We start from the raw sequence: 17366 nt of genomic DNA, 5'->3' as shown, positions 1-17366 counted from the left end.
TGGGCGAGTCATCAAACTCCCAACAGCCATCGCCGAGAGCATCGCGCGACATGTATTGAGCCGTCCACTTATCCACCATCAATGAACACTTCACAACTCATACATAATTCAAATTCACAAGTCAGCACAAGTGGAGTTGCTCGTATTTGCGATCGCTAACCCAGCCGTCACAGCCACCTCCAGATCGAGCCCAGAGACGGCGCGACGGCTTCTCCCGCATGCTCTGTTCCCCACAGCCAAAACCACATCGCCACGGTCTACTCATTGGCTGTTTGCAAAGAGGCCAACGAACCTTATTCAACCTCATACACAGGTCTCCAAACGCGACACGGGCAATTTTCACCCGCCTGTCCACTACACATTCCAGACAATCAATGCCCTCGGTCCACTAAGCCTCCCCGGCAGAACGCGAGCTAGGACGCGACAGAATTCCTCGCCAAGACATGCTAGAAATGTCAGCTAAACCACTTCAACGTGTAAACAAATGTCGGCCTCACCACCACCACCATCACAGGTACAGAGGTAGTGAGGTAGAGGCGAGGCAGGACAAAAAAAAGCGTTAGAATTGTGTGCAAATACTGAATTACTAATTGTCTACTAGGCCACTAGATCTAATACGTACATGCGTCAACCTCCCCCATCCAGATCGCTCTGGACAAGATAGGGCTGCCGTTCTGAATCTTAAGCAAATAGGTATAATGGTGATGTAAATGTACGAGTGTTCCGAGCACCATTGTCCTCCACCAAACCACTTCAACTCGGGCCCCTTATTGAAAAAAAAGAAAAAAACACCAAACCGGGCTTCACTCGAGCAAAGAGCAGCCTATAAAAGGGGAATCATGGCAAGAAAAGAAAAAAACAATCAAACCAGAAAGATCAAGTCAAAAAGTAATAAAAGATGATGATAAAAACAAGACACAAAAACTGGAGGCCCATTGTTTGCAGGCAACTCAGAAAAGTTACACACGCTTCTAGGCGAGGCAGCAAGCTTCCCTTTTTTCAGATACCCTCCAAAAGAAAATTGCTCCAACGTCCCAAATGCTGACTGGATTATGTTAGAAAAAGAAGTACCGCCGTTGCCATTGGTTCGTGAAAAACTCGTAAACTCGTGGTTGCGATTAAGTATGTAATTGCCGCTTGTGTTCCCTGGGTTAAGATCATATCCTGGTAACCTAACGCCTCCACTCGTGAAGAGTTTCTTGTTCAGTTGCCGTTTTTTTCTCCCACTCGCCCGCGCATCCTTGACACTTCTGCTTTAGTTTACAGAAGGGCCAAGAGACCAGCAGCGACGAGCAGCAAAGCGCTGACACCAGAAGCGGTGGCGGCATTGACGTTGGTTGGAGCAGGAGGAGGGGCGCCAGTGACGGAGGGAATGCCCGCGGAAGGTTGGGTAGGAACGTGGGTGCTGATGGTGCTGTTGACAGCAGTCCAGGCGGTGGACTTGCCGATGCTGGCGGTGGAGATGGAGGTGGTGGTGTTCGTGTTCTCACTAGTAGTGATGACGGGAGTGCTGCTCGTGGTGCTGCTCGCGATGCTGCTGCTCGTGGTAGTCGGGGGGATAGAAGTGGTAGTAGGCGCTTGCGAGGTAGTAGACGGAGGAGGCTTGGAGGTAGCAGCGACGAGGCCAGAGATGGTGTACGCAGCGGCGCAAGCGGTCAAGTCCATGTCCTTGGGGCAGCACCAGGTCTGGGCCTTGGTATCATGAGTGCAGTAATAGCCATCCTGGCAAGAGTCTATTCACACCGATTCGTTAGCATCGTCGCGCAACTTGCTCCAAGAGCGCATGAACCTACTGCCAGAGTCGTCGGTGCAACAAGACTCCCCCGCCTTGGGGTTGAAGCAGTGGGCAACATCGGGATTTCCACCGGCGCACTGTTGGTAATCGGCACCGCAAGACTCGGCGCAAGTGTTTCCGGCTTTGCACTGCTTCTGGTCGGGCTTGTAGCCGCTGGTGTCGCGACGCATCAGGCTCTGTCCGGGGAGTGCCATGACAGCCAGGCGGTATGGCTGTCGGGCCTCGACGGCGACGGCACCGGTGGCCAAAAGGGCGATGGAAGCGACAGTCTGGAAAAGCATCTTGGCCGGTATTGACTTGCAGCGAGGAACGAAGTGATTGATTTATCGACGGCGTTTCGGTGGAGGGGTCTGGTTTGTTTGGAACGAACGTGGCGCACGCGGGTGTTTGCGAATGGCGGTTGTGTGTAGTTGCGAAAAGAGCGGCACAGAGTCAAATAGTACTCTGGGAGACGGCGAAGTGATGGGACGGAGCCCGGCGCGCAAATGGCCTCGAACCGAAGGGTTTGAGAATGGACTGAAGACGCAAGTGACGATGGCGGAAGGGAAAGAAGGAAGAGGAAACTGGGCGTCGCGATGGGTTGGGGCGCTGGAAGAATGGCGGGCAAGAGGATCGACTCCTTTTAATTTCCCGCGGCCAGCCTAGCGCCGTGGTGCATCCCGATGACCAGCAACTTGACCGCACCAGTCCACGACACCAGACACTCAACACTTCGACTCCCGTCCAGAACTTGCAGTCGCCGACTGGAGCCACGGCTGGCCTTGGCCCATTCACGGCTCTGGCTCGTGCCAGGCAGGCCCCGGCTCAGCAGACGGCCTGCGCGGCGGCCTGCGCATCTCGTGGTCGCGCCGCCAGCTGTCTGCCGTTTGGTGTTTGCGTGTCTCAGCCGAAACCCCAGGTGCCAGATTTGAGCATCTGGACCCAGCGGATGGCGATCCACCAGGGGGCACTCTGAACCGCTTGGCCAGGCACAAGCGCCAGCTAGTCCCGCCAGGCACTCATCGGCAGTGGCCTGCAGCCAATCACAGGGCGCCATCGCGTACTCGCCATGCCCTGTTTTGGCCGCACTAGGGGCAGGGACTAATGAATATGAGTGGGTCCCCTTTCACGGTTTCCTGGGCCACAGATGACAACTGCCTTTCAATGTTGCCTGCACAGACTGGCTCACGGGCAGCCACCAATCTTTGCGACTTGGGCTGCTTCAGATTGAAAATACACTTTTTCACCACATGCAGCCAAACGTTGGCTTCAAGGCGCCAGTGGCTGGCCCATCCTGGCGGTGAAATTTTTTCTTTCTTGGCCCTCACGTGCCCTGCGCAGCGACAACCACACCATTGTTGACATTTGGCGGCCATCCAAAATATCCATCTGTAGAGCCTTGGACAGCTGAAATATGAAGCTCGTGCGAAGAGCATCAGTCGTCGCGGACTCAACCACGCGAATGGGTCACCAGGTGTTCAGGATCTTGATACCAAAAACATGAACTTGGAAGGAGCGACCCCAAAGCAGTGGTAACTCTGAGTAAAGGCTAGAGGCTCTTCCGCTGTCCTGAATTACAGCCCATCGCCACGCGACACTGAGGAAGAGCATCCAGAACCAACCATTCCTCGGCCACTTGCGGCGCTAAAGTCCACATGCAATCTTGTGGACACTTCGCTCAGGTACCCGTCTACCCGTCCAACAGTCCAACAGTCTAACGGCCTGGTCTAACGGTCCAAGTCAAGCTTCTTTCCTCTTCGGTATTGCCTACTACTCCGTAGTGCTCCAGCAATTCGCCCGCCAAGCTCGACACCGAATCCACGTGCTGGCTCCAAAAACAAGAAGCAAATAAAAATAATTTCGTCTCCTTTGCGTCTCCTTTCCATGAGAGGCCGCTTTTAGAAGACAGACAGACAGACAGCCTTTGGTGACCACCTCTGCGGCCTCTTTGTTGTTCGGCTCAGGTGCGATGATGGAACAAACAGCTCCGTACTACGTAGTCTGTCGGAGCGAGCCAACGCCGCCAAGTGTACGAGGTCAAATGAGTTCGTTTCAGGTCGTTTTGCCCGGGCCGGATACTGACTATCGCATTTTTTGCGAACTTTGTTTGCCGTTCTGTGGGTTCGGCCCCAGCTTCGCACGGAGTAGTTTATCTTGACTTAAACTTTGGTTTCACTGCGTCCTCCACAGAGCGTAAATATGACTCCGAGAGATCCAGCCAATTGAAACCGCACAGACACTCGGAAGGGTATCATACGCTGCGCGAGTTTCTTGGTCAATTTCGTTTCTTCTACCTCGTACTCCGTATGCTGGCCGGCGTTGGTGATTCTAGCATCCGGCCCGTGTCTGCCAAGTCCACCACATACACTGTCTTACAATGTCGCATCTTTACCTTGGCGATTGCCACTAAATACGGACGGACTACCGAGGGCACGAGAAATGAAGGGGGAAGTAAAACAATCTCCACCCTGTCTCCTAATAACGAATGCTGACAAGGACCTCACGATTGCTCCGGCCCTCGAATCAAAGGGATGCGCGACATTGCCTTTGAAGCGTGAAGGGCAGGACTCCGTAGTACTTATTTCAGATTTATTGTTGAAAGGGGTATTGCCGCGTAATTAAGAAACCGCGTAAAATACACGTTCGCCTGTGAGTTTCGTGGACGGCTCGCTGCAGCGATACGAGACTTGTCTTGGACACGGCGTCTCCCCTCGAAGTTTTTGCGTCCTTCTCGTCACCACTGCGTGGCTCATGCAGAAGTCCAGTTGTACCGTCTGCCATCACCCTTGGGCGAACAGACACCCCGGCAAGGGGGCAAGTCCAATTCGCAGCATCTAGAAACATTGCATCGCCTGCGTTGCGAGGAAATCAACCCCCTTTTCCTCACATCCCCGACACGACTTCAATTCATTTGGCAAGGCGACAGTGTGAATCCATGTTTCCGCCGTATGTATTTGCGTCCTCGGCCTCACTTCCTTTTCCCCAGGACAGACGAACATGAGTGTCCAGTCGAGTCCATATAGCCTCACTGCAGCTCACAACTCTATAATGACGTCAGCAGCTGCAATCGTGGGAGAGAATACCCCAAGACACCACAATACCCAGAACAATACTCACAAAAGTAACGGGAGAGAAACGGGCAGCAAAGACACCAAAATAAGCCTGTTATACACATGCATCTGTGATGCCACCACTAATACAATTTGCGTTCTCTCAGCCCGCCATTCCCCAGTCACCGTTGTTCCGACAAGTCCTGTCCCTCAACAACCACCCATTTACACGTCGACAGTTTCTGTATGCTCGCTGTTATAAAACCACGTCCACCACTCGCTTTTGCCCTTCCCGCTAGTGATATTACACATTTGCCCGTAGCACCTACCTTGCCGCGCCGCCAGACGAGAAGCCCGGGCGTGCCACTACTCGCCTTCTTCACCGCCCATCTTGGCGATCCATTTATTCATGTGGGAGAACTTGTCTTCAAACGTCTTTTGCAGCTTTTCTGCAGCCAGCCACATGGGGTCCCCCTTTTTCCAGTACGTGTAGCAGTTTTCAAAGATTTGCCGCATGTCGGTGACAAAGGCGTCCTCGGTGGCGTACTCGCGTCGGTCCATTTTGGCCTTGATGGTCGTGAGATCCATGGGCCGCTTGACTTTGTCAAAGTAGTCGGGGACGCCGTCCTCGGCCGGCTCAACGGGGTCCCTGAAGGGGCCGACCAGTCGTGTCCAGAAGCCTGCTCATTCGCGTTAGCACGTTACTTTTGTATTTGTGGGATGCCGTATACATGGCTGCTCTTGTTCCTGACCTGGTCCCGAGAGCATCCTGGTGAGCAAGTCGGCGCAGAATTCGAGTTTCTGACCCGTAGAAAAGTTGCGGCTGTCGACATAGGCCGCGCTGGTTCTGCGCTTCTGCGGTTTCGGCAGAGGCGTGCGGGATGCTTTGCGGCCCAGCGACTGGTCCGTCCTTGCTATGATGGTCGGCGGGCCGCTCAGGCGGCGGTTCTTCCTGATGTTGTTGAGGTCGTCCTCGCTCTGGTCCTCCAGGTAGTGCACGTTTTTCCTGGGCAACTCTGGCGCCGATACGACGGGGGAATGAGACGGTGCTGATGCTGGTGCAGGTGCTGGCGCGGGCGTGGGCGCGGCCAGCTCGAATGAGCTCATGGCTACCACGAGCTCACTGAGGACTTCCTGCGGCAGAGACTTTGCAAACTCGGCCCGGGAGTCGGACGATCTCATGTACTCGGCTGCCCAGGACAGGAGCAGCATCCGAATAGACGAGCCCTCGGGCGTGTCTCTCCAAACCTGCACCAGGAGCGGTGTCGAAGGAATCCGTTCAGTCAACCTCCGGCACTCGGTCATGGCTTCGAGTGTTTTGTCGCAGAGCCCGTTAACGCCGAGTTTGTGGCCCAGGTTCCAGAGGCCTACCAGCGAGTCGTACGATGGAACTCCTTCGTCACCTGACATGACTTTTCCGGTGAAGAGGAAGTTTTGCGCCAGCCCAAACACCTCGGGCGTTGCGTCTGCGAGTTTGACCACGTGTTCTACAGTGTCCTCAGTCTGATTCCCCGCAAAATACTTCCGGTAGAAGTCGGAGCGGTGGCAGAGAAAGTCCTTTTGTATGCCAAACGGTTGCTCTTCAGAGCCAACTAATATTATCACAAAGATGGGGTGTGGTCGTCTATACAATAGTTAGCTTGACTACACTTGCGTGTCGACAATGGGACTTTGCTTACAACCATGAGAACTTGGGCTTCTCTGCTTTGTCCGCCGTAGCGGCAACGCTGCCAGCATTCGCTTCACTAGACATTATGATCTTGTATGATGGTGATATCAGTCTTTGATGAAATAAGGCAGCGGTGCATTATGAGAGATGAGCATTATGAGCAGACGTAATAGAGATATTGTAGGTTGGGGATACCGATGGAAAAAGCTGGGTCGCTCCGATCCAACACTGTCCACCGCGGTACTCGGAGGTCGCAGTGTGTCAAACTCGTGAGAGACGGGGGGTGAAATGATGATTCAATGTTCTGTTAAAACAGTGACTAGGGAAAATCATTGCGTACCGAACGATCCAGTCGCCGGCGAGACTCGTGTGATCGTAACGGGTTACTCACCACCGCTTCTGCGACACAGGCGACTCTCTTTTCATTACTCAGGTGATAAAAACAAACACCGTCCCGGGTATAAGTATATTGAAGTGAAAGACTCACTCCCGCTGATGCCTAGTTGGCCATGCACTGAGAACGGTGAAGCACAACAGGATGATTTCTGAACCATCAGGTTGGAAGGGGTTGGCGGTTCGTCATTGGCCAATTGGTGCTTACGTGATGCACCGCTTTCGGCGCCGTCTGCAGACGCTCATTAACGACGACACCGTCACAGACTCACATTAAGCAAAGCAAGTGTATATGCTGGTCTTTTGGTCGTAACGTATCGAATGTTAATCTCTTTGGTTTTGAGGGGGTTGTATGGTTGGAGTCTCACAGGGGGGGATGTCAATCAGCAAAATGCAATGGTGTCAGCCAAGTAGCCAGGATGGTGAATGCCACGTACTTGACGTCTATATAAAGATCACAGACCGCCCTACCAAAAAAGAAAAAAAGAAAGTAAATACAGGTCTGTTTTCCGGAGAAGAAGGAGTTATGATTCATCCCTCCCCAGTCACAAGCAGCTTCACCAACACCGCCAAGTTCGTATACTTCGCCAGGAAACAAGCCTACCCTATAGCGGTCTCTCGGTCTTGCATCAAGCAAAGCAAGCCACATCCGTCAAGAGAGAAAACGAACTACCGCCATTCTCAGTCAAACTTAAAGGCATCTTGCGGTAAAATGAAGCTAAAACAACCATAAATGTGTTCTATGGCTTGACAAACACTAGCGCTCAGGAATGGTCTTGGAAACAACGACGACTATAAATATACGATGGCACGACTATTCAACCACCTATAGTGGGAGGCAAAAGTACCTAGGTATCCAACCAGATCAGGTACCTAGCCATCGCGAATCGATACTATGATATACTACAGTATGCTAGCGTACACTTTCAGGTGGGCAGATATATCCTACCATAGAGTGTATGCTGTCGTTGAGGAGGACAACTGCACGCAACTCAGCTACCAGGAATAGACAAGAGGCGCCAGAATTACGACTTGGACAACACGTTGAAAGGCGACATGGACTCCCCCTTTCTCTCCATTTCATGCTTGGACAGTTTCATGTTAACTATGAAAGGAGACACAAATATATGGGTTGATCTTTAGAGGACTGCAACTATGCATTACGGGGGGAACTCTTTCGCAGCACAGGAGCGATATGGATTTGTATAGGATCGAATTCCCCCATAATCAAGCCCTCGGGATACATTGTCTCCCGAGACTTGGTTTCCAGGCTCGTAGGCTTCAACAGCAGACACGCGCGTCTCACATGCCACAGTCGGGATGCGAACAACTCCAAGAGAGCGTCTACAACTCACATCAGCCGCCAAGTAGATTCGAATGCGCATTAATCTGCCACAAGAGCACCACCAACTCAACCAGCGTGCACCAATGGCAACTACCAAAAACCACACTGCCGGCAAACCACCCAGGCAATGCTCAAATCTAGAGACCATCAAGCACGTCACGGAGTTCTGCGGACGCATCTCAAACCGGGACGAAAACAAACAGCGAAAGATTCACAAGTCTACGCAGACGCCCTCGATGAAATCGCCACGGCTTCGTCAAGCATCCAGCATCCAGCCACTCTGGGCCATGCAGGCTTGTCCACGACATGGCTTCCAAAGTCGCCGACAACTCGCAGCAAACAGCGCACCCAAAGAAAAGGCAGGCTGGACGACCAATCCCCAGCACGGAATGTCGCAAAACGACAAGTACGCAAGCCAGCAAGCCACAACTAAGACGAGCAAGCCCAGAGCTCTAATCTTGGAACAAACACCCCGGCATTCGCATCTCGATTGCCAGTTCCCGGGTGGCGCAAAGCACAGGCGTAAGAGAGGGGGAGAGGGGAGAGGCACAGAGATAAGGAGGCATCTACTCCGTAGTACGCTGAGCATTCACATGGCAATTTGAGAAAGAAAAAAAAAACGAGGCTTGAGCTCAGCTAAGCTCTGATAAGTGTCTCGCCGAGATTTCCGGGGCCGCCAAAAGCCAAACGTTGTCTGGAGCAATTGTGTGGGGAACCAACATTGAATTCATTTAGCATGTGACGGATGACGGTATCAGCAACCGGGGCATGTGGTCATTATCAGCTGTTTTATTTGCACAAACGATAAAGTCGAATGATGGCGACTACAGCCACCAACTCCTCCGTATGTACATACATACATACACAGGATGAAACAAACCGATGCGCCGTACTTGGTACATAGCCGCGGCATTTAGCCGAAAGGAGGGGATAGCTGGGGACATGTTTGTCATGTTGTAGTACGGGGTATGTAATGTGCAACTACAATAACGACGCTGTAGATCTGTCGCAGGTAGATTATCGACTGATTATAGACGGCGTATGTCGGCGAATCGCGATGCACCACCGCTCGTAAAAGGGTGTGAGAGGAAGATGCTCCAACCAAAGAACCAAGGCATGCGGTATAGCAAGGCGGCAAAAAAACTTTACTCGAATGCAGCTTGCCTCACACGGCCCGAATCCAGCCTTCTTTTCGTGCCTGTCAATCCGGCATTAGTCTCGTCAAGTCGCTTGCCCGGCCGCAGACAGACATGCACTGCAAACTTGATCACACAGCAGCTCCTGATGCCGAGGGACAGACAGGCACGATGCCGGGGCCGGTAACGACGTGCCGGCCTAGTGCCGCCGGTCGGACACCCCAGGCACACCCGGGAATGCAGATAGCCAATGCTAATCTGGGAATAGGAACACGGGCGAATCTGTCAATGTGTTTTAGTGTGTCGGCAACACGGGGGAACCTCTCTTGAGCCGCCTCCCGGAGGTCTCCTCTGGCACACACCGCACACCGTGGGAACGTTCCGTTGGCGCAATTCATTGGCACACCTTCTTCATTGTCACACCATCCGGGTAGCGATCAGCGGGGGGAGAGAGCATTGCTATTGCTCCGCCGAAAAATAAACCGTTTGATACAGAGTAGTACTCCGTAGTGACGTGACATCTGCACAATGCGGGATGCGGTTGCCATTTGTTGGGTTTGCCTCTTGTTGTTGGTCGTTGTACGGTTTGTCCTTTGGCGAAACCAGCGTTTGCTGTGAGTCTGCGACAGATTCGCCCCGGCTTTGGGGTAAAGTGGCATCGGCAACCGGCCAAGACCCCATGCGTGGCATGATGGTTCGTCCAAAGGCCTGATGTATCGGGTTGCGAATCAGCCGACTAGGGCATAAAAGTGCAAAACAGACAGGCATTGCATCGTCCCGATCGACTGATTCTGCCATCCACTGCCAACTGCTGCCTCCCTGCCGGATGCGAGAGCTGCGTTTCCGGCTGCAGGGCATCATCCATCACCCAACTCCCCGTGCTTTCATGCCATTTGCACCCAACCGAAGTTGACGAGGTGCCTTGTTCCCGCCCCCGTCTTGGGTTGCAAAAACTGCGCCAGACCATGTTATCCCGCGGCTCCATCAGCTCAACCTGCGGCTACATGTGGAGATGGTTGCTTTATGCCGCGAGCCAGGGACTGATTTTTTTTTTTTTTTTTTTAAATATGCAACTGTTGCCAGAGTACGGAGTTTATTGTGCCTGCCTGAGCATACAATTGGTGCCGCAGATATGGAGTATACGCACCCCAAGTAAGATCGTAGGCGGGCCTCGTCAGACCCCAGAACCAGGCATGTTTCAGGCGTTTCAAGAAAGGCATTGTTGGCTTGGGCGTGTGCTTCTGTTTGAGTCGTCCTGTCAATAAGCGGCAACTATTTATGGACGATCCAATGGAAGCAGCATCAGGCAAGTTGGAGGGCCTTGAGTTTCGCTCCCACCCTCGACAAGACATTTTGTCATCATAAAAGATCACTGTTCCATCTGCTGTGGCTATAACCCTTGTGGTCAAAAGAGTCTCCTCGGCGGCTAAGGCGGAGGGAGGGAGACGTCGTAATCGCCTGTCATTGGCAGCCGGAGACCACTGATCATCGCCTTCATTTATGCGAACTCGAAGCTTTGACAACGCCAACAGAGGAAACTTGCCTGGACTGACGGCACATTAGTGAAGATCCCGTACATAACTAGCTTTGCTGCATAATAAGAAGAGGTCAAGGCAAAACAGCAATGGCCAGAGCCCGGGGCTGTCCAAGCCCCGTACTGTTGTGACTCAGGCGTGCAAATACATCCATACATACTTGTAAAACTGACAACATGAGCAATACCCAACCCACATCTATGCCAACCCCAGTGGCTGCTCTTTAAATGAATGGCTCGTGTCGGCAGTAAGGACACATGTACGGAGTACGGAGTACGGAGTCTTGTTATTGTAGGCACCAACAACCAAGCCTCCACTGTGAACAGGAGCAACCATGCCACAGGGGCGCCGTCCCTGGGAAGGCATTGCATGTATCTCGGCCCCAGGAAATCGAACTCAACAGAGTAACAGAAGCCGACCGCTAGGCGCAAGATGGCCAGGGGAACCCCAGCACCGCTACTCGGTCCCTTTTTGGTTGTCGATTCAAGATGTCCCCGTTGCTCAAAAATTTTGTTGATTACTAGCATGTACGTACATACATATACAATGTACTACTAGTTCTCCCTCCCCCGGTTCGCATGTAAGGCTGCTGCTGTCGCTGCTGGTGGCTGGTCTGATGAATGAGGTGTGCCGTTAAGAAAACGTGGAGCAGATCAGGACGACGCGAGAAAAAATTCTCCATGTATGGAGTACTCAAGTACCTTCTCCCCACAGGTACAACACCACAATGTGGGGCGCCCAAGCCTGTTTCTTCGTCTCTCAGTGCTCAACCGTATTGCATGCAATGTGCTCCGTACAATATTGTGTGTACTAGCATCAGCCATTGTCTGCCTGTCCCTCCAGCGCCCAGCGCGGGTGTCTCTGTGGGGGCGCCGCTAGGCCAGTGTTTCGATGATGCCATCAAGAGAATTTCTTGGGCCTTCCAGAAGCATTCGCATAGCCGGGCGGCGGTGACGAGCAATGGCAGACGCGACGAAGCCCTTTCCGCCGGCACCGGAATTGACCGATCGTGGGCCAAGCCAGCCAGACATAGTCAAACCGACAATTCGCCGACGAGTTGATACGAGACTAGCAGGTTGAGAGGGTTCTTGAATCATGGCAGTTGGCCCTTTCTGCCCCTTGCCCCGTGCGTGCCTGCAGGCGGCATTTGCTTGGCTCAGATCGACTGCCTCACCGTCAAATACTCTCATTCTATTCACTTACGGTGGAGGCTCTGTGAGTTGAGGCTCCGTGCAGCGGTCCCATTTTATGCTATTTTCGCCCCGGTATTATTCGGTGCTTCACCGGTCTCTAATAAGTGGCCTCTGAGGATGGCGTGTGGCTGCCTTCACAGCCATCCTCCTCCTCATCCCTACCATCGTCGCCTCGGCCAAGCTCCTGTCCTAACAGGACGTCTTCACTCCCTTGCCACTGCGGTGGAGGGGCTGGCAGGGCTGCCTCATCATCGTCTGCCCAGCCATAGTCTTCGTCGTCTTGGCTGTCTGGGACTTCCAAGTCGGTCTGTTCCAGCTTTCGCTTTCCTCGAACCACGTCCGCAGGCTCTACGGGGGCATTGGAGGCATCGCATTCCACTCTTGCAATGCCAGTCTACGCCATTAACCGTTAGCAAAAAAAAACACATTATAATGCGTCTCAAGGTTGCTGGTGTGCAAAAGCCAAACTGAACAGAGAGACTTACCCTTGTGACATTGAAGGCCGCAGCTCGCTCTATCGCGTCGTAACCAGATTTACCATCTAGCTTCTGTAGCCCTGCCACGAAAATGCTGACAAGTGCGCCGTTCTTCCATGCCCAATCTCGAAACATGACTATTCGGGTAGATATCCCTTGCTCCCATACTGAGGCATTGACTGCTGGCACGAGGGTGGCCCCGTGCTCTGATTGCATTCTAGTTGCGCATTGCGAGGAGACGACAACGGCGCAATTCTTAGTCGCCGCTACTTTCTGAAGTGCATTAATGATAAATTGCAGACCTTGGAGCCGCTTGGTTGAAGCTGTTGGGCCTGCGCGTTGGTCTCACCGTTAGCAACTGCGCCAGAGCTGGCACAGGAGTTTGCACTTACCCTTGTTGCTCTTAGGACCTGTTTTTCCATCTACACTTCTTGGCAAAGACGAATTTATCAAAGCGGAGAGGTTGTGGACGACCATCAAGGCGGTCCCTTCTGGTATAGACTTTGCATTCGGCCGTGATACCAGGGCCATGAAATGTGGAAGGGTCAAACATGAAAACTGCGCAAACTTACCCCGGCCGGCAGCGGGCGGTTCAGCCCTCGTCGAGCCATCAGGCACCGCATCTTCTGCTATAGATGCCAGCACGTTTTCTAGCCGAGAGACGTCCATCTCTTGGAAGCAATCTGAAAGCCGTCAGAGGAGTTGATGTGTAAGTGTGTGAGGGTACGATGCTTACCAATCCAAACAACATCATTTCCATTATGGATGGAATTCGCAGCCAACTGTATCCTGCACATTAAATTAGAAAAAAAAACATATCATCATTGAGCAGCCAGGTTGGTTCGGGCGAGCTTTACGAGACTGCAGTTTTGCCTGTTCCAGACGGACCCCAAATTTCCGTTATTTGACCCCTCTTGATTCCGCCAACGGAGGTAGAGCCTGGAGATGCGGCTGGTGTAGGCGGCAAGAGAGCTTGATCCAGCTCTTCCAAGCCCGTGGATAAGTAAAGGTTGCCATCATCCTGGAGCTCGTTCAAGGCCTGTGAAGCCTGAACTGTGGGCAGCCGATCTGTAGACGCCGTTAACGATTGACAAATCAAGACGGATTCCGAAAAGCTCACGAGTTCCAGCTATATCAAAACTAGATATGTCATGTCCATGGATGGAATGATAGTCCATTTCCCGAATCCATGGGTTGATGCGGCATGAGATTTCGTGACGACGATGCCCAAGCCGTCACGTAAGACGCGAGAGCCTAGTCGGGTTGAGCGCGACATCACGTGACCCAGACATGTTCGTTGAGGGTTCCCCGGCTTGGATCTGGAGTGGAGGGTGTCGCGCTCGTGAGGAAAGCTAATTTTGGCCATTTTCGTCCGAAGAGCTTCATAGGATCTGTATGTAGGTTCACTCAGTGGTGCTGCGATGGACAAATTGCTATCGTCGCATCTGGGCCATCCATGCCGGATACTTTATCCAAAACATCATCACAAACGGAAACATGGGATTCTCCTTATCTCCCCGCACGCCCCCAGAGTCTGGGCCATCCTTGTACGACGTTGAAATCATTGCTTGGCACGTCTTGACAACAATAGTCATGTCGAAACTTGTTCCAAAAAAACGTGCTCAAGTCATTAGCCTCGGCGCTTTTGTGTTTGGGATGTCTTCGGTCTCAGTCAGAACTACTTCCATGGCCGGAACGCTTGTTGGCCCATTTGGTGACTGGTGAACTTAATTTCGGAATTGCAGAGGCTATTCCGCCCGCAAACCCAGACGCCATCAGTGTCGGTTTTTTTAAGTGGTCGATGGGTTTCTGGCAAACGGCCTTTGTTTGAGTTGAGCCTCAATAAACGATATGGAGCCAGATCCGGGGCAGGCGAGCAAAGTACAGCCGAATGTCCGGGGTAATCATCAGCCACCGGAAGCTAGAGAGAGTGCGCCCACAACTCGAGAGATAACTCAGATAAGACATCAGGCTACATACATGGACCAAATGATCCCTCGGCATGGGAGACCTAAAGCGTCTATTCCTGCAGCTCGGGCGTTGGAATCAAGTCGGGATTTGAGCGAGAACATCTACAATGACTCGGTGCTATTGTCTCGTTAGGACATGTAACGTCGCGGACCGGAATTTCGAATAATGCTCGCAGCTGAGCGCATCACGTCGAGCGTCGTGGGATCCCTCCACAATTCTCAAACTCAGCAAAAGGCATTTTGTAACAAGTTGCACTGCCACTGCAATCAAAGCGGCTCCGAGCATTGACACGGCACAGTTGATGCCTTTGATTCTATTTGCACAATGCAAAATTTCTCGTACTGTCGATGAGTTGAAGGTCCAAGATTGGCTGGCCATGAGCGTATGGCAAATGCCCGCCGGCTATTGACTTTAATGCGGTGATCCGAGGGGACCATTGACACTGCGGATTAGGCACAATACTCGTTAAAGCTGGTGTTTGTTTGTTTATGCTCCAGCTGTTTCCGTAGAGATGACTCAAAAGCACAATAGCCATCCATCCGTGAAATTCGAGGAGAATGGTGACACGGCAGCAATCTACATGTATGACATGACCGCCAAGTCAATGCACATACATACATACACTTGTATATTGTGAAGGGAAGACGCAGCCTTGAGCACAATCGACTGATGAATGAATACCCCTGAGGAAACATGGTATTTTCAGTAGCAGGTTCTCTCTCACTCCCTCTCTCTTTTTCAAGCCCAGGGATAGTAGATGGTACCTGCAGGGACAGGTGCATCTATCCGCAAGGGTGTGCAGCAACTTGGCCTGGAGACGCCGCGAAATAGATGCAAGCCAGACACCAAAAAAGGGAGCACGTACGGAGTACATACAGAGTGATGGATAGACCCGTCATTTGTCTGGGCTCTCATCTATCGTCGAGGGCATGAACCACTAGTGGCCGTCAAGGTTGCAACTAGATACGGAAAGTCGGGCAAAATAATTTAGCCATGCGGAGGGAGGGAGATCTGCTATCAATCGCGTGGCTTGAACTGACAACGGGGCACCGCATCAGCAGCAGCCTGGGGGAAGGGGCCGGGTGGTACCGCCATGATCATTCTGGCGCCCAAGTCAGACATGGACAGGCTGTTTATGCGCCCGTGATGGTTTAATGGAGATTGAACTTGCAATGGCACTGCTGATATCCTCGGTGGACTGGCCCAGGAAAAGGAGGAGGTTGAGCGGAGACGGCGATGCCGAGGCGTGATCTCGGTTATTGATTGGGTGGCAACGTGACGCAGCGGGATGAACCAGAAGGAAAGACAAATCTGGAGGAAGTCACCACCAGCCTCGGGTCGGAATCCGACCGCCGAGCGGAGCCCCGCGCCATCGCCATTTGGCCCTGTTGTGAGGTGAGGTCGAGGTGAGAGAGAGAGAGCACAAGGGCACGTGGGGTGTCGGCAATGTGACATGGGCTCTGTGAAATGTAGGCGCCACAATCTCCGCGGTGAGCGAGTCTGGAGTAGTAGTCGTCGTATGTTGGTATTAGTATTATCATCACCAGTCCAGTCCTTTGGCACGTGAAAGAGGCTAAAAACGAAGCTAGTGTGGAGATGAAAGATATCGTGGCCTCTCGTGCCCAAAGAAGGTTCCAATCATAGTTCCGAGCGAATATCCCGTGCATCTCTAACGCAAACGGGGAGTGAATGCGAGGGCTTCCTTTGTTGCTACGATGTAGCGGCCTTCTTTTTTTTTATTTTATCTTTTTGGTGCTAGTAGGTAGGCACGCGATACTGAGCCACAATTTGTCAAGCAACACAATTGTGCCCTTGGCACTTGGTGCACGCCAAAAGGCCGCCGACCGTTGTGTTATCTACAAGTAAGTTGTGGGCAATAGCCGCCATTCACGGTGTCTGGAGGAAACATTGTCCGCATTTGGAAGCTGGCCTGTGAGGCTTGCAGCCAAACCAGTCCGCTGGAATCATTGCGGCTTGCATATTACATGCTGTCTGGAGGAAATGAGTAGACTGGTCCCAGGGACACCAGAGACGAAATACGAAACTTGCTGATGGGCATTGCGCAATGATGGCGCGATTGAGCGTGTCCATGGGGTCCATGGGGGCCCATGGGGGTTTTGCCATTGTCTATCGCGGTGCAAGCCTTGTCAAACTGATACGCAAAGAGCGGTTGCCAGCGGATGGACTGGTCCACTCCCTACCTGGCCGTGTCAAGGAGATTTCAAGACCAAAGCGCCCCCCGGGATTGCCCAATGGAGCTAGGTTGGGCGAGGCGATTCAATATCACAGCAGCCAGCCCGATGCCCTGCCGACTAGTGTCTCGAAAAGGGCATTTTATGACACATGTACATGGAATGATGTGCTCGTCGCATGCTATTGTACGGCCCCCAAAGGAGGTGCAACCTCCGCGTCCGTCATGTTCAGCTTGTCGATACAAGCTGCTAAGGACGTTGAAAGGTGTGGTGTGGTCGCGGGCGTAGGTTTCATGGACGAGGCGGCCAATCCAAAAGCTGTCAATTGGTTGACCTTGGCCAGAAGCAGTGCAGATTACGACAACTACATCCGAAGGTGCGGTAAACCTGGGGAATGGAACGCCCGGGGGTACGACACGTCGTGCTGATGAGACAAATTGCGTGCCCAAGCCCTCGCGTACGGGGTAGAGAGGTAGAGAGAGAGATATCAGGACTTGGGGGCTCAACACCAGATGATGTGCTGGCGTTGGCGGCCCTTTGGCCTCTGTCCAGGCCCCTCGACCTCGAGGGTGAGGCTGATAAGCGCCACGACTCCGCGTGCAAGGCGAGCGAACTATCAAGATATGGCGTTT

General features: G+C 52.7%; 3 protein-coding genes across 3 annotated transcripts; all 3 read right to left on the bottom strand.

Annotated features, from left to right (window-relative positions):
• Positions 1-1260: 1260 nt before the first annotated feature.
• Positions 1261-2076, bottom strand: G6M90_00g022980 (uncharacterized protein; the record flags this gene model as incomplete). The annotated part of the gene is made up of 2 exons (XM_014692771.1): positions 1261-1733; positions 1794-2076. The coding sequence occupies 2 exons, from the start codon at positions 2074-2076 to the stop codon at positions 1261-1263; spliced, it is 756 nt and encodes a 251-aa protein (XP_014548257.1).
• Positions 2077-5190: 3114 nt separating this feature from the next.
• On the bottom strand, positions 5191-6577 carry G6M90_00g022970 (uncharacterized protein; the record flags this gene model as incomplete). Its single annotated transcript, XM_066129899.1, has 3 exons — positions 5191-5504; positions 5577-6448; positions 6504-6577. The coding sequence occupies 3 exons, from the start codon at positions 6575-6577 to the stop codon at positions 5191-5193; spliced, it is 1260 nt and encodes a 419-aa protein (XP_065986101.1).
• A 5615-nt stretch (positions 6578-12192) lies between these two features.
• G6M90_00g022960 (uncharacterized protein) lies at positions 12193-13749 on the bottom strand (the record flags this gene model as incomplete). Its single annotated transcript, XM_066129898.1, has 6 exons — positions 12193-12489; positions 12581-12903; positions 12964-13254; positions 13308-13360; positions 13429-13639; positions 13692-13749. 6 exons carry the CDS (start codon positions 13747-13749, stop codon positions 12193-12195), a joined length of 1233 nt encoding a protein of 410 aa, XP_065985712.1.
• Positions 13750-17366: the final 3617 nt, after the last annotated feature.

Source organism: Metarhizium brunneum, chromosome 1 (genome assembly GCF_013426205.1).
Source record: "Metarhizium brunneum chromosome 1, complete sequence".
Taxonomy (NCBI): domain Eukaryota; kingdom Fungi; phylum Ascomycota; class Sordariomycetes; order Hypocreales; family Clavicipitaceae; genus Metarhizium; species Metarhizium brunneum.
This window is presented reverse-complemented; position numbering and strand designations above follow the sequence as displayed.